We start from the raw sequence: 20,555 nt of genomic DNA on the forward strand, positions 1-20,555 counted from the left end.
AAGCTGTACTACACATTTGTAACCATAACGTAATCTACATTGACGCAGTAAGTAACCAGCTTGCGGTGTATAAAAGAGAACAAGTTCTTGCGACGTCTTGTAAAATTTTCCTGCTAAACAGTCAAAACCGAAACCGTTGAATGGCGGCACGTAATATGAGAGGTATGAGAGCCTGTATGAGAGAGATTCTTGCGGCGTCTCTCGTGGCTCAAAGAGATGTTGACGAGCCCCGTTTCCTGTTATAGCAGTTATGGTCTGAATTCACGAGCCTAAAACTTTATGATTTTCGCGTTGTTCAGAGACGGCGCTTCCCGGATGAAATGAACGCTGACCCAGAAACTTCGAAGTGGAAACCGGCGCACTCTCGGTAAGCCAGGCATTCAGTTTCGTCAGGTCGTGCATTATTTGCGAACAGATTCGTTTTTATTTCAGACTGATGGCTATCCTGAACAACATTCAAGCGCAGGTCGATGCAGAGCGGCGGTTGGTGGACACCATGAACGAGTTTTACCGACAGTTCATCTCTGTGTACGATGTCTTACCATCTATTGTTTTTTAACAGATCATTTCTCTCTCTTTCAACTTATTCTATTCATGTCATCCGCCCTTCATGTTTCAGACCTACTGCCGCAGAAGAAACAAAAGAAAACCAAGCCACCACTCCTCAAATGGACATAACGCAAGGTTCGAACTCGTCGATGTCAGCTGCCACGTTTACGAAAGTTCCAATTTTTAACATACTCCGAAATGCGCAGAACTGACCGACATATATTCTGTGTGCTACGTACTGGCCTTATCCTCCCCCTTTTCCATATTCACCGTGTTTTTCTCTTTCTTGCACAGCTAAGCAAAAACTTGGAGACTTCTTGGAGAAAGCTAACACTGTGCTAGCCAAAGCAAAACAGCTGAGGCATGGAGACAGTGTACGTATTGGTCATCGATATTCACACCGGCACAAAAGCGATAAACACCGGTAAAATGGTGGCAGAGCGATTATTACTCCTGATATGATACATATCATACACATATTCAACATTGAATGAGCAAGAGACTGTGCAAGTCGCAGTCAAGTCATCATATATTGCACAAAATTAAAGCTTGGCTTAACTGCATCATCTAAGTTCAATCTTGAAGACATTTGTTTCATGTTGTGTGGCTGCACCCAGATGCATACATCATTGCCCTTTTCTTGTTCTTAGGGAGACTGACTCCCCCGTGCAGGGTAGCCAACCGGGACTACCACTGGTTAACCTCCCTGCCTTTCTGTACAACCTTTTTCTCTCTCTCTCTAGGGAGACTGCACCAGTAAAAATGAAAGACATCCGACGAAAATCAAAAATGCCTCCACCATGGCATCAAAGAAAATTAATGACCGCCAGCATGATAAGGTTTGTCTAGAGTGCCTGATGTTTATTGTCAGTGAACATTTCAAAACAATTGAACCCGCATGTGGCCTTTTGGAGAGCCCACAGGCTTTTCCAAGTTTACTGTGGCATGCAGTGCTTAGCATAGGCGTGTTTTCATGGCCTGACTTGTTTATGTGTTGCTCAGTATGTTAGTAATTTATACATGTATGAACATATGCTATAGTTCACCTTGCATTGGAGACATTCACAGCTTTTCATGTTACGGTCATTTCGCAGAGTTCCCTACCACTTTTTCATACATGAAGTCGAACATGAAATGCGGCAAGGCAGCTGAAGGTCAATTTTTTAAATTTTCTTTGATTTGTGAGTGTGAACGCCCAAGTGGTTAAAATGAATCCACAGTCCTCCGCTGCGGTGTCACTCGTAAATTATTGTGCAGCTTCGGCACATTAAATCCTAAATTTCAAAATTCAGTCTTTTGATTTATCTTTTTTCTCTGTCAAAAGTAGTTACATTAGTACCGCTCAACATGCAGTTAATGAAGCAGGCTTCTGCTTTGTTTCTGCAGCCCCAAGTTGCAGCAAAGACGGCTGCACCAAAGCAGACGCCGCGTTCGCGGAGTCGTTCAGTGGTCACAGTGAGGAAGGTGAGCATCATCAGAGAGCAGCCGCGCTCGACATCCCAGTCACGATGCCAGAGACAGCGACGAGCAGTCAGTCCTTCGAAGAAAAGTGACACGGTCGCATACAGGTATGCTTACTTTCTTTCTGAACGTGTCTCAGTGGCAGTCATTAAGTGGAGCATATTGCCACACACGTCTACATGAGCGTAGCTCTGGGCAGAGTGTAATTTTTTCCCCGTGAAAATTCAAATGATGCACATTATTTTGCCAAAATCTCAATCTCGAAAAGATCAACACAATTGAAATTACCTTAGCTAATGTTGAAGATCAGCAACGACAAAATCACGAAGTTTTGACAAGCATGGTTAAAAAAATGGATGACTTGGAAAATCGTGGGAGGCGCAATAATTTGCTTTTTTATGGCTTGGCGGATTCTAATGCCAATGAGATGGCAGCCCACTCTGAGGAACTCGTCATAAGTCTGTGCACTGCAAAGTTTGAACTGCCTTCGTTATCTGTTGAATGCGCACACAGCCTGGGTAAACTCTGCTAAGGAAAAAAATCAGCCCATCATTATGCGCTTTAATTCATTTAAAGCCCGCCAAGCCGTGCCTGCAAAAGCATTCAAGGTCAAGGGATTGAGCGTTGCTATATCTGAAGACTTTTCCCATACTGTCCGTGATAAGCAAAATAAATTACGGGCTTATGTCAAACAAAACAGCGAAGAAGTCTTGAAACCAGTTCTGTAGTTTGATACACTTCACTTGGTGAGCAGGCTATTTCAATGGGACAGGGAATCCATTGTTGCACGGGAGCAATGACAGATTGCTATCAATGGTGCGCTGTGCCCGGTCAGGGTTTTGTTAATCAATTGCCATACTATAAAAAATAAAGTTGAGCATTTTCGCTTTTTTCTTTGTACCATCCAACCGACCATCGTTTTGGGGAATCGAATCTTGACTTGACCTGACTGTCTCAAGCACTGAGATATTTCCTGGCATGTATGAGTTTTTTCGTCGAGCCCACTGTGCACGGGGTGGAGGGCTGTTTATTCTTGTCCATAATAGTATTCCAAGCATCCAGATAGAATTTACTGATAGTGAAACTGAATCAATTTTTTTGTCAAGTAAGGCTGCCAAATGGGAAATCAATAGTTGGGTCATTTTATAGGCCTCCTGGTGCCTCTGTAGAACCACTAGTTAATTTATCCCATTTGCTTGAAACTATTAACAATGAATGCCTTGTCCTAGGGAGGGACATTAACATTCCCGATATTGACTGGTCAGCTGGGGAAGCAAGGGATACTGCTCGCGGGAGTCTATACTCAACTTTTTTTTTATATTGTAGACCAGAACACCTTCTACCAGCATGTGCGCGAGCCATCGCGCACTGATCTAACAGGTCATATACTCGACGTCTTGCTCTGTAACGTACTTGATGTTGTGTACAATGTACAGGTGTTGCCAGGTTTGAGCGACCACAATGTTGTTCTAGCAGATTTATCAGTTCTTTATGTGAAGTTTGCAAAAACACCTTGCCGAAAGACTTACGTCTACAGCAGGGCCAACTACAAGGTGATTAGTGCTGCTTTCGAGTCATTCTTTCCAACTTTTGATGCACTCGTGGATAACCTAAATATGAAAAAACTGTGGAATACTTTTAAACAGGAAATGTTTGAACTATGTGAAGCTTTTGTGCTATCACGAGTTATATCAAGTAGGAGAGCTCAAGACAAACCCTGGTTTAACACAGAGTTACGTGCCCTAATTAGAAGACAGCGGCAAAATTATCAAAGATACAAGGCGTATAATTCGCCAGAGCGTTTGGCCTTGCTGAAAGCGATAAAAATTTTATTTAGACAGAAGTCCAACATCGCTAAGGGCTTGTATTTCTTGAATCTGGGACAAAGAATTGTCACGGATACCAAAGAATTTTGGAGGTATGTGAAGCGTGATGGCAAGAACAACCAATGGATACCTGCTTTGAAATATGATGTAACAATTTTTGATGCTAATGAGTCTAAAGTTGAAATATTTAGACATTATTTTTCATCTGTGTTTCTGCTGTCTAGCTCACGAACTGTCTGTTTTGCATTACCTGTTGAAATAGACTGCATGCCACAAGTCGCCTGTTGTGTCGATGGTATCCATAAATTATTAAAGGACGTGTACAAGGCTAAGGCACGTGGCCCTGATGAGATTTCTGCCGCTTTCATAAGGAATTGTGAAGACGCATTATGCTTTTATTTCACCCGGTTGTTCCAGAAGTCTCTCAATGAAATTGACATGCCTGATGATTGGAAGTTAGCGCGAATCATTCTCATACATAAGAGTGGTGTGCGAAACTCCATTTAAAACTGCAGATCCGTGTCCTTAACAAGTATAAGCTGTAAAATTATGGAGCATGTAATATATGATTGTGTTATGGCTCATTTAACCAACATAATTTCCTAAGCCCCAGCCAACATGGTTTCAGGTGTGGTTTATCTCGCAATACACAGTTGGTACAGTTTATTCACGATTTAGCTTCAGCAATTGATAAGCAACAAGTTGTGGACTGCGTTTTCTCAGATTTCCGTAAAGCATTTGATGTAGAGCATACAGTCTCCTACTCTCCAAATTAAATGCTTATAACTTGGATGGTAAAATAGATTGGATTGCCGAATATTTGTCAATGCGGAAAGAGGCTGTTATCCTGTACGGTACATCTTCACAATATGCACCAGTTACATCAGGAGTTCCCCAAGGCTCAGTGTTGGGACCACCATTGCTTTTGCTGTATATTAATGATATTTCAATTGGTCTACAGTCTTCATTCAGGATGTTTGCCGACGATTGTGTTGTTTACAGACCTATGGTGGGAGGGGAACCCACAACCTTTAATGTTAATTAGGGTGAATTAGGCCATCAATTTCTTCATAAGAAAGCGTGAAGCCAAGGCAAAGAAGTGTCAGCACGACCTGTGGTGTTAATTAAGGCACTCGAACCCATGACCTTTGGTGGGAGGCGAAACCACTTGGAGATATGGGTCAACCAGCTATATCTGCAGTTAGATTCCAATTATCATGAGGGTCGACAGTTGAACCCACTACATTTGGTGTTAAGGCGAAATTAATTAAGGCACAGTTTATTAAGGTAGAGTTAATTAAGGTACTCGGACCCACAATCTTTGGTGGGAGTCGAACCCACGACCTTTGATGTTAATTAAGGTGAAGTTAATTAAGGCATTCGAACTCACGGCCCAACATGGGGATATGGGTGAACCGGCCATATCTCCAAGTTGGATTCCAATTGACATCGTGAAAGTCGAGAGTTGAACCCTCTACCTTTGGTGTCGATTAAGGCAAACTTAATTAAAGCATAGTTAATTAAGATAGAGTATATTAATGCACATGAACTTGTAACCTATGGTGGGAGAAAACAAGTAATAGGAAGTAACACTGCATTCAAATGAAAATGTAAAGTAATGTAATGACTGTCTCATGAGCACGCAAGCTTTTGCCTTCATCCTTTTTAACGTATACTAAATTGACTGTCAGCTTATTTTATTACGTATCCATGGTAAGTATCATGCTGTTTGCACTAACCGACACGTCGCAATGTGCGGTTTATAAAAAATGTGTCTTCTACTCTTTATGTGCTTTTCCTTTTCTCATGTATTCATAACTTTAGTTGTCATTGGTTTGCAGTTTTGTTTGCACAAGTTACCATGTCGCATACTCCCAGGCCCAGCTGTTGGTTCATCTGGAAGGAATGTTTGCCAGAAGTTAACTTGCAGTCTTCATCATTGTCTGCTTCTCTGATACCGAGCCTTACTATTTGCTAGGAGGAGGCATCAACCTTGCAGCCTTCTTGCTGAGTTTAAGTTTAGTATAAAATGTACGGTCATGGACAAGCTCACCTGAAACTACTGAGCAACAACTGAAAACTACCGGTGGCTCTGTGCGGCCACGAGGACCTGAGCCAGCAATGAGATAAACACCGACCTGAGAGTGTAGACAGGTGCGCCTGCGTCTGCATAATTAGTGAGCGAAGGGCTGTGCCTTTCCTGTGCCTTGTGTCATCCTTATGATTCGTCAGTGAGCATTATTGCAAGACATTATTATGCAAAATATTACCGCCACTGTTGTGGCGGTGTTTATCTTGTTGGTTGATGTTCTCGTGGCAGCATGGTGCTGCTGATAGCGTTCAGTCACAGCTTCATTGTTTCCAGTTAGCACGTCCATGACTTCACGTGCCAGTGACGTTGTACAGTGGGTCGTCTTTAGCTTCGGTGCCTGTGGTTTGTCATCTACAGAAGCCGATGTTTTTTGCCAGTGTGAACATGCAAAAATGTTTTCTTGCAGATGTTATGGTGCGCTTTAAGGGACCGTGGAAACTGAGCGATGGTTATCTCAACTGCCTCCACTATATTGGTATGGGAACAAGAGAAATGGGCACAGCTAGAAGCACCTAATCTGTGATTGGCACTGCACTACAACATTGCGATATATATATAGCTGTATATAGTTTGTTAGCTTCTGCTGCTTGTGCATGTTGGGCTAAACGGTTGCAAACACTTTGTTTAAACCTGCCTCTTCCTAGCCGCCCGTCATCTAATTTTTTTCGCAAGTTGTACCTGCAATTTTCTTTTATAGTGTAATTAGGCAGCACCCGCCGTGGTAGTTCAATGAGTATAGCATCTTGCTGTGGTGCTCAAGACTGTGTATTTGATTCCTCACTATGGCAGCTGCGTTACGATCAGGGCAGATTGAAAGAAAAAAAATGCTCATTTACGGCATCTTGGGTGTGCATAAAGAAACCCCAGGTGGTCAAAATTAATCCGAATCCGAATCCTGTGCCATTTCAGGTTAACCCACTGTGCCAGTTTAGAAACGTCAAACCTGATGATTTAATTTTTATTTTGTGATACGCAGCTTTAGCATAGTGTTTTAATGCAGGTGAAACAACAGTTATTGCAACACCAATAGGTTGCAGCTTGCCACCTGCATCTTCTCAGTGAGGCTTCTAGATCTGCGTCACCATTGAAGCTATGGTGCCGCCGTGTAAAAAGAAATTGAAGCATAAAATCACCAAAGTAGGAAAACTTCTTCAGTATTTATTGAAGACAACTGTCGATGCACACAAATGTTTCTAGTGTAAATGCCAAAAAGTGACATAGTAGGATTACTGGTAATAAGGCAACCGCCAATGACCACAACAATCATCTTTGATACTGCTGTTGGCTTATGTTCTTCAGTATCGTGGTTTTACGCTGTTTCTGTTTTGTTTGTTCTGGTAAGTTCATTATTACTCTCCTGCACACACTTCTGCTGTAGGGCGGCAGTATTTCGACACTAAATAAAATAAATAATAAATAAGTGACATATCACAAACTGAACATTGAATTGTTCTGACACAGTTTCCATAGTACTGGGAACATTCTTTGCTAGGTGCAGCAGAGGACATCGTAGAGCACATATCTAAATAAAAGATAGTGAGAAATTATTGCTGATGCTTTGTCACTGGAGAGAGATGCAAGACAAAGCTAAGGTGCATTGTACCATTTGCTTTAGGTTGTGAATAATGCAAGGGCTACAATGTGTTTAGTGCAAAGCAAGAAACTCTCACTGTGTATGTTTTGTTGCCATGCCATATTCACATAAGCCACACAAAGGCTGAAGCACAATATGCAAGAAACAATGTGTTTGCAAGCCACATAGCTCGCTATTGCATTGAGTGCCTGCATGCTGCAGCCCGATGGTTTGCGGGCACTAATCCGGGGTCGTCGTAAATGTCATACCTGCTTTTGTTGCACCATGGCGAAAGCAAGCTTACTGGGACAGCTACTGTACAGTTGGGGAAAAAGTATTGTGGAACACGGTTGTTTAAAAGAAAAAACAAATTCTTGAAGGGTCAAGCATCAAAAATATAAATTTTATAAGTGCACAACGACGTTTTCATGTGAAATTTTGCGGTGTACTTGCCGAGATGACGGGCAAGATATTTTCACAGGGCTTGTGTTCCACAGACCTTTGCCCTGGAGTGTACATTTGCCTGCGCTGCCTCTGCCCATAACATTGCGCAACCTGCTTCAATGATACCAAGCCAATCACTTCATTTCTTTTTCATAGATCACTCTAAGCCATGATTCTCAGATAGTTGTTCAAGTACACTCATCACTTCATACCAAGACTCCACGTTCATCCTCAGTATCTACAAACTGGGAGGTTTGGTATTCTCGAACCTGCCATTGTGTCCCCAGATGCGCAGACAGTTTAAATACTCATTGAGGTTTGTCTCCCATTACTTTTCAAGCAGAATTAAATAGCAAATCTTGATTATGGCAGTACTATCAAGGTTGAGTGAGCTTACACCAGCTTACAGAATATTTTTGGATGTGGAAACTGTGAAAAAACTCAAATACTTTGAACCTAATAATAGAGCCTTGATTTAAAATACACACTTCATAGACATCACAACAAACTTATTGGTACAGCCTTCAGTCTTAATTAAAGCAAGTATAATACCGTATTTGCACAAATATAACGTAAGAACTAGAAGGTACTCATGGTAATGTAAGATTGAGAGAGTTTTCCACTTCTGTAGGGCCTAGCTGCTTGGTGGCTGAACTCGGCACACAATAAAACTTGGAATTTGAAAAAAAGAAAGAAATTTTGTGGAGGTAGGCGGCGAACAGTTTTTAAGATCAAATCGAATACAAATCGAATTGTGCGAGAATTGAATTGAATGTTTTTCTAATAGCTTGCAAATAATGTACAGCCTTCTCACCAAGAATTTTAACATCAGGGTAATTACAGCAATTGAAGGTTTCTGTCATTACACCGCACATTATAAAGCATGTTTTATCAAAAGCACAAAGAGAGCATTAGGAACAACTAAGCAGATTGTTCACAAGCTCGGTGCTCTTAGGAACATATGCGGTTATGCATTATCATATAATGTTTATGGAGGTAACATCGTGGGCCAATTACTATCAATGTATATCTTTGCGAACATACCAGACATGCCTGTCATCTGTGGTGATGGCATAGTGAAAGAAAGAAAACAGTTTTTCTCTAGTATGTTATGCCTACAGTGGGCGGGGCACATTTTTGCTTCAATATCATGCTTAGTCGTGTGTAGTTGATGATGTAGAGTATTTGAAATATATTCAGATTTTTGAGTACTGGCTATTTGATTCAATGACCTAATCAAATGTGGCTATTTGATTCGAAGACTGAATCGTACAGGGCAATATTTGATTTGTTATTTGAAAGTTTCGAACATTCACACACCCATAGAATTTTGTGCTGTACATTTGTAGCTGATGTGATATGGCACATAATTTATGCTGTTTGGCATTTTCCTCATTTCGAAAGGCTTTCGTGATCAGGTGTACGGCGTCTCCAACCTGTGTAGACTCAAAGCATGCCCCAATGTGCCCCCAGATCAGTTACTTGTTGTACTGCTCACATTTCCAATGTAAATAAATATTTCGTTTTTTTTTTTCCAATTACATCACAGAGAAATGCTGAGCGTTCCTGAGGTTCGAGCACAACTGCGCGAGTTCTCCGCCCTAGTTGATGAAGCACGGAAGTGCGCTGCGAAGGACACCGATTGCCCCGAGCGACAACAGTTCCTGTTGGTGTACGATGCTGAGGTACATTAACGCGCAATGTTTTTTTTTTTTTTTTTTTTTAAAGGATTTAATGCGCTTTCACCCGCCGTAATCTTGCAGTGCTTTATTCGGGCACAAAACTGTTCTAATATGCAAGTCATGACCAACTGACTTGCCACTAGTCTTGAAAAAGTGCACAATCATTGCATTCTACCGGTACTAACATGTGGGGCAGAAACTCGGAAGTTAACAGAGAAGGTTGAGAGGAAGTTAAGGACCTCATGACGAACGATGTAAGGAAAAATGCCAGGTGCAGCGTTAAGCAACAGCGAGATGGCAATGTGGATGGGAGAGCAAACGGGGGTAGCCAATGTGTTCTAGTTTACATTAAGAGGGGAAAATGGAGCTGGGCACACTATGTAATGTGTAGGGGAGATAACTGGTGGGCCATTAGAGTTATGCAATGGGTGTTAAGGGAAACGAAGCACAGTTGAAGACGACAATTACATGGCATGGTGAAGTTAGCAAATTTGCAGGCCTAAGTCCGAATCAGCTAGGGCAAGACAGTGGTAATTGGAGATCGCTGGGGGAGGCCTGGAAGAGTTTAATAATTACTTGCGTATAAATTTATTCTGATAGTGTTTGTTAATCAACAAGGAGAAAAAAAAAAATGAGCGCAATAAAAAGTTTGAAGACAAGGAAAACGAGAGGGCGAGTGCTTTCCTGTCGTCTTGCTTGTAAGCGTATCTTTCTTTTTTGTGCTTGCTTTTTATATTCATGAATATATATTCTTGTTGCATATGAGCTCTTCTACTGAAACAGGGGATATTGATATGGTTACAGCCACTCGGCCATAACATTTTATTTTTTTTCTGCGGGGAAGTCTTTTGCCTTACTGTTCACTGCTTTATACACAGAGTGTATACTACACACAGCTGCAGTTGCAAGGTGTTTCTGCTTATTTTAAAGACAAGAAATACGATTGAAACAGCTCCTAGTGAACTCCGTGCAGTTCTGGGATCGATGTCATTTCCACTTTATCGTGCAGCTGCATGGCACATCAGCAGGCGTGCCTGTGATCTACTACAGGGCAATTCGAACTCTATTTGCAATATAGTAAAATGTGTGGTTGCCAGCCTTAAAGCTTTTCTGCTATTATTTTGGTGATATATGCTAGTAGTATCTAACTAAAAAAAATTTTACTCATGTAAGATTTAGTTGTAGTTAGTGTTTAAACACAAATGTTTTTTCACGACCTTTCAGGAAGCTGCTGCCGAAAATGATGAATCAAGTAAAAGTGAATGTAAGTGACTGTCATTTAGAAGTTTCTGCAGTTTGATAATCACATTAGCATTCCCGTGTAGCATACAATATGGTGAAGCTGTATGAATGTTCGAATAGCTTTTCTGCCTCTTTTGTACTGTTCAAATTGGCTACCTGTGTACTGTGCTCTGTCTTACTGATTGTGCCATGTATTGAGGCTATAGTTGGTGTCGGTCAATAAGTAATAAAACGTGGCTGCATGTTCTAGGGTAGGTGAAACCCAGGCTTGGACCATTTTGTGCTGCTAATTCTTGCGTGACACTTCCATTCAGTCAGTGTCATTGTGCATGGGACCACCAGAGGTGGACAGTGGAATAACCCTTGTTCTGGTTCACTTTTCTCGTTGGCTGGCATGACCCATAGCTTTTGCTACGCGACTAGTAATTTATGAGGTAAAGCACAGTAACAGTTGCGCAGACCTTCTGGATCCGCCTTGCTTTGCTGCCTAGTTGTTTTAAGGCTCTGTACATTTAAAACAAAATTAGTGCTTGTAAAAAAATTTTCCCACTGTGGTTGTGCAATAGAATTAAAAACATAATTTTACTGCAACTTACATCTCAGCTTTTCTTTTTCTTTGGTGCGATAGAATTTTTATGGTTACCTCCCAGGCCTAGTCATTTCTGTCTAATAATTTTGTTCTGTATTATTCATACGAGCTCTGTTCCTGGATAATGTTATGAATGAAGTTTGATTCTAATTTTTGTTCAAATCTAAAATGAACTCAACTCTTGATTCCTGCATAGTCACATCGCCATATGGCATTGTGCCCTTGCTAGAATGCTTCTCTAAAACTTTACAATTCTGTATAGCAAATGCAACTAAAGCATTGAAGAGTAGGATCTGCAGTTATACGGCACGTTTTGACATCACCAAAATTAGCGAGTCAGTTATTCACTGTAAAGCAGTCGCACTGCTATAAGCTCGATGTGAAAAAGTATCCTTTGAAGAAGTCGGGCCAATTTGTCTGAAAAAAATGTACTCACACGCACACACACATTCTGAATTTCGCATGAGAAAAAAGTGCATTGTATATAGTAATAAAAACAGAAAATGCTGAACTGTACCTGTATGCCCAGAGAGCGGAAACACAGCCTAGGGCGGTACAGGATTAGATAGCGTGATGAGATAAGGAAATTGGAAGACATGGCAGCGATAAGTATAGAAAGCATTGGGAGAAGCCTCTGTATTGCATTATACAGAAAGTAGGCTGATCGTGATAGATACTTGGAAGGTTACACTGAATAATGCACAGATGTCATTGTATTTCCGCGCAGTGTTCTCGATGCTGACCTCGCCAACATTTCCATCGCGGGAGGAGTTCCGAAGGGAGTTTCGCACCTACATTGAGAAGAAACGTGCTGCCTTGGACAAATGCATTCTGGACTTCTGTGGCGAGAGTATTTTGCCACTTCTGGAAAGCACGCCTTGCCCAAACCAGTTAGTGTTACCTAGATATCTTTTTCCGAAATTGTGCACAAGTCTTCTGAAAGTGTTGACGACGTGAATATCTTTTGGGCCTCTGGTCAAAAATGCAAGGAAGCACAGCAAAATGTAAAATTTAAGCATAAGTAAAATGCTTTGCATGTTTAAAACAATTTTGGTCAATCCAATTGTGTGTAAGAAGTACTCTGTTGTGTGCTTGTTGGTTCACATTGTACAAGTACTCTGTACTCAAGTACTCATCGCTTTGCAAAATGCGATGATAAGCGACTATGCAGGGATAGAACAGACCGCAGAGTGGTAGCAGTTCATTACTTATAACAGTACAATACACTTGTCACTATACTATGCTGTCAGGTCCGTTGCCATTTTTCTAGTTTCATTTTGCGCAGGACATTACCAGTTCGTCAGTGTATGATTGTAGAAAGGAAAGCAGCCACATCTGTTCTAATCAGTACATTGCATAAAATCAGGGCATTCCGAGTACGGAGTCTTGTGCGCGCACAAGGAATAGATAAACATGACTGTATGCAAAATGCTGACATCAAGTTTTGTACCTTGAATGAGGTGGTCACCGTGCTTTGTTAACACTCTCAATTCCTGTAGTGCTGCTTGAAAAGTGCCCTTCTACACTGAAACGAAACTTTACACCCTTTGGGAAGACACCCTTTTGTGAAATTGTTACCGATGGGTCTCCTTAGGGGTTTTACTAGGGGTTTGACAGCGACTCCTTCATTTGAAAGGTTGCATCGCTTTTTTATCAGTGGAGTTGATGAGAAAGTGATGTGCAAAAATGGCTTTCAGTTTTTTAGATCACATTTTGTGTCAACAATTTGCTTCACATTGTGTACACCTCTGTAAGAGAGGTTGAAAGCATGAAGACAAGAAGGTACGAAGCTTCAAATGAACATGGTGGGAAAGCATTTATAATAAAGCTAAACATTCTCGGCTTTGTTTACATAGTGTGTCCATGTGGCAGCAGTCTGATTTCTGATTATTGCCTTTTTTTTATTTTTCAGGGAATACACTGCTGTTGTGCAGACCTTTTATGGGATCATCTGCAATAAGGGACGTCGTTTTCCTGCGTTTGTCGACTGTGAACCATGACAGTGCTTCCTGTGTTCATCGCCCATACCTGCAAAGTGTTCAACCAGCAGCATCGAACAGCTCTCGTGCATTTTTTAGGACTGCATTTACTGATGATCGAATCTCTTTTGTACTGAAGCTGCAAATAAATTAAGTGCTCAAATCCCAAGTGGTTTCTTGTGTCATATTCAGGTGGTCATTTTAGAGCACTCTGGCAGCACCACAGGAGTCAAGTAAAAGAGTAACTAAGCATTACTGCTAGCATAAGCACGCTCCACTGATGATAAGGAAGCAGGATTATCACTTCAACAGTGAGTTAATTTTTTAAAAGCTGTTTTTCACCATCTTCGTAGCACGATGCAGAGTACCCTCAAATGACCACCTGAATGGGCCATCGAAGATGCATGTTCAGTTAAGGACATGGAAGTGCTATTTGGCTATAACCCCTGGTTTCCATGATGCCAAGGTGTGAGTTGAGAGTCCATAAAAATATGAATCCATGAAAAAGTATGGTTGGAAATAAAAATGATCTGTAGAATTAATCTATCAATGACTGTCAATGTGAGAGCATTTGAGTGAATATTTGCTTAAAAACATTATCACCATCATGAGCATTGTTGCCCATGATGGTGATCGTTGCCCATGATAGTGGAGTCTGTGCAATTTTCGAACAGCTCGCAACTGTTGCTGTGTCATACGCTTAGCCAATCAGTCAAGAATTATTTATTTGCCTTGGGGGTTCAGGTACTGACGTGTCCTGCTACAGAGAACAGGGATGTGTGATTTTATTATCAGCAGCAGTAGCAACTGATGGCATTGCAGCACAGCGTAGATAAGAAAGCTGTGGTGCCAAAGCAAGGTAACTTCAATGTGCTTCGTTGCAAATTTCTATACTGGTAAATTTCGTGGAGCTCTCGTGAAGCCTTGGGACAAAGACAAGAAATTGAATTGAAATTGTTCTCAGAAGGGGGGCGGGGGGAAGTCTCATTTGTAAGACATAGTTCACTCAGGCCACATCACATCATCTTACACCTTACACATCATCTACCCAGACGTCTACCCAGACAATGCGTGCCCCTCGTGCGGGGTCACGGCGACACTCGCACACGTGCTCTGGGAGTGCAGAAACGCTCCGCCCGACTCTACCTCCGACAAGTGGGAGAGGACGATACGAAGTCCGCTCCTAGAAGATCAGCAATGGGCCGTCCAGCAGGCTCGCGCAGCGGCCGCCAGGTACTCCCTGTCGGTCCCTGCGTGGGAGACGCCCACTGCGCGCTGACGTGCGTCCTGCAGGACTTCTATTAAAGTTTTTCCAATCCAATCCAATCAGGCCACATGCCCTAGGTAACGATTATTGCCATCCGCAATCATGCCCACTTATCTGGTACTGAGAAGCACCCATACCATTGTCATCATCTCAACATGAATTTAAAAAAAACTGTAAAAAGACAACTGTGGAATCTAGATATTGCCAAGCCGGTATGGTAGCATTAGCGACCAGTGCAGCGAGACTCATTCAGGCATCGTTTAATGTTTTACGCTTCGTGCGAGTGTAAAATTGGACTTTTAATTCTTCATACCGCTCAAGCTTTTGTCAATCTCGCGTCCTGCGAACCCTAGTCGATACTTCGTATGAACAGACGTACGGCTGACTGAATGACGTTTGCGTTGATCATTTTGTTGTCATGGTGACGACTCTAGTCCCATTATCTCCTCTGATTAAGACGTACGGCTGATTGAATGACGTTTTTGTTGACCATTCGTTGCCATGGCGAGGACTTTCGTCCCGTATCTCCTCCGATTAAAGCTTGTGTTGGGACTAGTTGGAATTATTTACTTTCCCGAGGATCGCTTCTCTGATCCCCCACCCGTCCCGACCCCTTCCGCACACACACCAGTACGATTTCAAGGAAGGTCAGGCGAGGATAGCAGGAAGAAAGAGCATCACTCGGTTCAAGTGGTGCTTTGTCAAGGCGTGTTTACTTGACACCGTGGAGGAGGAAAGTTGACACCCTATTTCGCTTGGTGCCGTGTATGGACGAGTAGACAAGAAACGGCGTGTAGCCACATTGCCACGGAGTTCAAGCGGTGGTTCAAGGCAAGTCGCGTCAGTCAGGTGCCGAACTTCGAAAATCGCGCCGTCGAGTTACGTCATTACTGGCTTCTTCAGCCTCTCATACTGTAACTTTTGCTCGCGCCGTTTCGTAATCGACGAATCGACTACGAAAGTGAGCCTACGCTGCATTACCTAGTTGAAGCGTGTGCCGTAAGATGGCGCCACCAGTCAAACTTGCTCCGCGCCAGCTGCTGCATTAGCCGCATCCCAGCCAGCCGCCGTCCGCAAACAAAACTCGCTGCCGAAGTTTGTTCGGTTGCTGTTACTTTTTTTTTCCCGTTCTTGGCTGCTTGTCGGACTTGGCGTGCGTGTTTGTGTGTGTGCTTCGGGGGTCTCGTCGGAATGTGTGCGGCGGCGCCGATTCAGGGAAACGCTTCGCTATAACGGCCGTCCTGCTTAGGTCATGCTTCTAAGGGACTGCCCATCGTATCTTCAGGATGTGTGATCGTGTGTCCGCTGTGCCGATGTGACGGATCGGCAAGCGCAAAGTGCCCCGTGCGCCGCAGGAGCGTCATCGCCTTGTGTGTGTGTGCCCCTGGAGTTCTGGGGGGGGTTACCCCCGTCCCGTCTGGATCCGTCATGGCTAATCCACCGACGAGACGGCACGGATCTATGAAGATCAGACTGACAGGTGAGTTTCCCGTCCTTGTAGCACCGCACGACGCGGCGGCGCGTTCGCAGCCGAGGTTCCGTGAAAGCGTCCGCGACCCTGGAGCCAAACGGATCAGTCGGTACCTTCGCTAGGCCTAACGTACCCTGTACGGCAGCAACGGATAACTCGGCACCGACAGCGCGAGTACGGAACAACTTTCCGATGTGTTATATGTCTGTGGACAAGCGGATGGCGGGGCGATGGGCAGTTCTTGCGACGGCTTTGTTTCTGTGCCGCCGAATTCGTGCTTTACGATTATCACTCTTAGTTTATGCCAGTTTTGTTTCTGTCGGGTGTCTTCTACACGGCCAGCGGATGCAACGAGAAGAAAAAAAAGCGACCGTGCGCTGTTTCGCGCGTGAACTGTTCCCAGTTGACGGCAAAATCCACCGAGTTTCAGAGATGGGAAGCGTAGGAAGGGCATTCCTTTCGTTCCGAATGTTGGGTGCAAATGCGCGCCTCCTTCGATGCCGCCGGCGCTCGTTTCCAATTCCGTCGATGCCTCACGCGCTGCAAGTTGCAGACGAAATCGTCGTCGGCGACGGCTCTATGGACGGCTCCCGACGAGTCCGCCTCGCGAGGCGTGCAGATGGTGGTAGATCGCATGGCTCGGCGCTGCCGCCGCTACAAGGTCGGAGGTTGTTGCGATTTGCATTCTGCTGGCAGCGCGTGACTGGATTAAAAACGCGTCTCCGGTCCCCCGGCCGCCGCGAAAGAAAAGCTCTTCCGCGATGGCATAGCCGGGCTGGTTTAGTCTTCGTTGGCTCCCTGCCCTCGCCCGAGGCGCCTTCGGGATCGCCGCTTCTCGGCGGAAACGACGAGAATCCAGCAGGAGTGGCAGCTGCCGCAGGAAGGAACAAGTTGCGGCGGTCACGGAAGACGAACAAAAAAAGAGGAAACGAAACTGGCGGAAGCGGGTGGTTGATCCCTCGACGCGGTTGCCCGATTCATTCCAGATGCGGCTACGTGCGGCAGGCATCGACTCGGCGCATCGATTTGAGATGCACACATGGTACACACTAAGAGAAAAGATGTCACACCCGCGGTTCTCTTGGTTTTGTATGCCATGCCGTCGGCTGTTTGTGATTACGCGTCGCGTCGTTCTGGAGTGGTTGTTGGCAAACATCTGTGACTCGCTTGAAGTCTAAATTAACAGCCGCCCGCCTGTTTTGCTCCAGAACGGCAACGACCTATCGGGAACGATTCCGCAGACCTTGCTTATTTTCTCCTGCCTTTGAGCAAAAACAGCGGAAGCGACTCTGTCCGGCGGTAAAACCTCTTGCAGGTTTTCCAGCCACTACTCAACGCTGGTTTGTTTTGTCGACAACAGGCTGTTGTCGTCGACGCTGCGTTTATGTTCAGGAACGAAATGGCCTACACGTTGCTCGTAAAGAACAGTGGCAAACGGACCGTTGCAGCCATAACCTTTGTTCGGCGTCGTCTGCAAAGAAAGGGCCTTGCCCGACGATCGTCTGCCATGTTGACTCCGCATGGGCCCCCGCTCTTGGCCTGTTCACGCTCTGATATTCCCTTTATCGGCAGGGCCGTCGCTTTGAAAAAGCGCCGCCAGAACTGCGTGTATACGACGGGGGTGCGATAGGCTTCGCGAGTGAAAGTGAAGTTATCTTTGGGCCACAGAACCAGACGAAACTCGCCACTTCTGCCGACCAGTCTGGACAGCGAGATATCTGTTACCGTTGTTTAGCGCGTCGAGTTAGCGCAGTGTGTCTGTCAGTTTTTTCTATCTCCATTGTGTTCCTCCTTCAAGACCGTGTTCGGTCAAGCGTTTTGAGGTCTTTCGGCGCTGTCGAGCTGGGCTATTTGAACGCTTGGAAGGAGCTGGCTGCGTGTAAGGCGCATGGTGTGTGGTTGCGCACTCGCCGTTTTTTTTTTTTTTTTTTTTTTTTTTCCCAGCGCGTCTTTGTTCTCCAGGCTGGCGAAACTAGAAGGCCACAGCGCCTTTGCTTCGGCCGCTGGGCCCTTCCGGGTGAACGTAAACGTATACGTTGGACCGCCTGCCACTTCTTGAGGGAGCTTTTTCGCACGTACAAATAGTAACTTAGATGTCACGTTGTAGAGTAAAACCGGAAAAGAGAGAAACGCCTGGCTAAGCTAACCTGACCTGTACAAGGACTCTGCCTGTACCTTCGCAGCAAAGTAGCTTTCGCACTATGCTTTTGCGGAAGCCAGAATACTTTGTTCCTACTTAAGGGAACACTACATAGAAAAATAATTGGAGCTTGTAGTAGTAAATTATACCCTTCTACAATTCCAAACGCAACTGTTACCGTGTGAGGAGGCTCGATAAGCGAGTAAACGCGGAGAAACGTGATCGCTGACGACGCCACCTTGGTAGTTCCTACACGTCATCGCCGTGCGTGACGTCATGATTGCGTGGCGTCGTGAACTTGGACGGCGTGCGCTCAGGCCAAGTAAAGTTTTTTTGTCGGTAAAGATTATCAACACCGTGTTCCAAAAAGAGCCAAATACTGAACGTGACAAGTTTCACTGACATAGAGAGAGCCACGACAGGCAAAAAAAAAAGTTTAAAAGAAATAACTTGAAATCCGCTACGTCACAGTGACGTACCGGCGTCGGCGCGAGATTCGAGAAATCTAACTTTGACCATCTTTTCTGATGCACGAATTAATTGTTACCCCAAATATATTTATAATAGAGTTTTAAAAGAACGCTTTATCACTGTAAACTAGTCTGCTGTTTCTCTTTATTGCCCCTTTAGTGGTTTGGCAAATGCAGCAGTTGCACAGGCTTTATTAGCGCGGTGCGACTTTGTTAATAACATCTAACCTATTCGGCAGCTGGGTTCAGTCAGTTTCCATGCGCTTAAGGGATACGTACTTTTTCCGGGTTTGTAAATTGCACATCTGGAACACCCGAAAATGTCACTTCTATCACGCGCGTGTAGTTGGGTTGGTAAGCCAGGAAAAGGGCGCAAGAAGAAAGAAGGAAAAGAGAGAGAGAGACTGACGACACCATCTTGAAGTTCTCGCAGGACGTCATGCATTTCAATATATCTGCTCGAGCCTAAAGGTTTAACATTTTGTCGATTAATAAAGACTGCGTTGCGTTCCAAGGAAAATCGAGGAGTCAACCTAGCGAGCTTCCAGATATTTCTTTTTTTTTCTCCGCACAGAAATGGTCCGAACACGCGCAGATGCTAGCTCGAAATCTGTGACGTAACACGTCGCCGTTCGCTCGCCGAACTCGAGAAAGGCGACTGTCGTCATAATTCTCCTCGGTTAAAGAACCCCAGGTCTTCGAAATTAATCCAGTCTACCCCCGATACGGCGTGTCTCCTAATCGTTTCCGTGGTTCCTGCACGTAAAACCACAGAATTTATTAATTTCTAGATCATTTCCGCTTGTATAGTGAAATCTCCTTCTGTCAAACGATTATGAAGACAGCATTTTGAAAGAATACCTCGGGAATATAAAGCGGACTGATTTTAAAGCGTCGATTCTTACTTCATGATTGCATTGCGCTAGTGTTACACTCTAGCGAGATTAATGGACGAACGTATAAGGAACAAAACGTGGAGGTACGTCGCGCCGCGTACGTTCACGTTTTGTTCCTTATGTTCGTCCATTAGTTTCGTGATTGTAACGCTAAGCGCAATACAATCATGAACCAGCTCCGTCCATTGCTTTACTGAATCGATTCTTACTGTCCTTTCATAATTGGTATTCCTGCTTCTGGCCGGATGTGCATGGCTGGGTTTTGAGCGCGACTGGTATATAACTCGACGACCTTCGTGCGAATAGGAAGGCGTGGTGGGGGGGAGGTGTTGGACCCACGTATGTACTCTGTCGCAGTCTTCGTGTCTTCCATGGTGGTAGCCAAAAGATTGAGGGACTGCTCCTGCAGCTGTTCCAGTGGATGCTGATTCACCCCACCCCGCCCCTCCTCCTCCTAGAGAATGGTGCTATAATCCACTTTTTTTTTTTGGGGGGGGGGGGGGGTGGCTACAAATAGATCACGAGTCGGAGGGGTTCTGTGCCCTTTGGAACTTGTCCGAAAACGATAATCGTCATCTGCGGGCATCCCGTCGTCTGCGAACGGCATGCGCGTTATCAGAGCGTGACGCAGCATTCCTGGCCGGAATGTAGGGAGCGGCCGACGGGATACTCCCCAACGGGCATCATCATTATCATCAGCAGCAGCCTATTTTATGTCCACTGCAAGGCGAAGGCCTCACCCGGCGACCTCCAATTACCCCTGTCCTGGGCGTAGGCTCTTTTTTGTTTAAACACACACACACACACTCTCTCTCTCTCTCTCTCGTTCAGACTCCCAAAGGGGTAGGGGGGTGGAGGGAGAAGGACTTGGAGG

General features: G+C 44.4%; 2 protein-coding genes across 3 annotated transcripts in view; both read left to right on the forward strand.

Annotated features, from left to right (window-relative positions):
- The first annotated feature begins 72 nt into the window (after nt 1–72).
- On the forward strand, nt 73–13,606 carry LOC126525961 (uncharacterized). 2 transcript variants are annotated; one of them, XM_055067847.2, is made up of 11 exons: nt 73–162; nt 300–367; nt 433–528; nt 620–684; nt 844–923; nt 1,293–1,388; nt 1,936–2,117; nt 9,495–9,630; nt 10,852–10,891; nt 12,186–12,348; nt 13,371–13,606. In XM_055067847.2, exons 2-11 carry the CDS (start codon nt 321–323, stop codon nt 13,456–13,458), a joined length of 993 nt encoding a protein of 330 aa, XP_054923822.2. In that variant the 5' UTR covers nt 73–162; nt 300–320; the 3' UTR covers nt 13,459–13,606. The 2 variants fall into 2 exon arrangements, with proteins under 2 accessions (XP_054923822.2, XP_050029920.2); XM_050173963.3 differs by having other exon boundaries at nt 100–367.
- A 1,172-nt stretch (nt 13,607–14,778) lies between these two features.
- Nucleotides 14,779–20,555, forward strand: part of Smurf (SMAD specific E3 ubiquitin protein ligase) — a 110,496-nt gene continuing 104,719 nt past the window's right edge. The window contains exon 1 of the mRNA XM_050173916.3: nt 14,779–16,184. Coding sequence (XP_050029873.2) covers nt 16,133–16,184 — 52 coding nt within the window. The 5' untranslated portion in view covers nt 14,779–16,132. The remainder of the gene's footprint in view (nt 16,185–20,555) is intronic.

Source organism: Dermacentor andersoni, chromosome 8, assembly GCF_023375885.2.
Source record: "Dermacentor andersoni chromosome 8, qqDerAnde1_hic_scaffold, whole genome shotgun sequence".
Lineage (NCBI taxonomy): Eukaryota > Metazoa > Arthropoda > Arachnida > Ixodida > Ixodidae > Dermacentor > Dermacentor andersoni.

Excerpts from the sequence above, each read along its gene's own strand:
- LOC126525961 (XM_055067847.2), top strand. The coding sequence starts at position 321 with ATGAACGCTGACCCAGAAACTTCGAAGTGGAAACCGGCGCACTCTCG. Across the intron at positions 685-843 it reads TCAAATGGACATAACGCAAG|CTAAGCAAAAACTTGGAGAC; the intron begins GTTCGAACTCGT and ends TTTCTTGCACAG. Across the intron at positions 9,631-10,851 it reads TGTTGGTGTACGATGCTGAG|GAAGCTGCTGCCGAAAATGA; the intron begins GTACATTAACGC and ends ACGACCTTTCAG.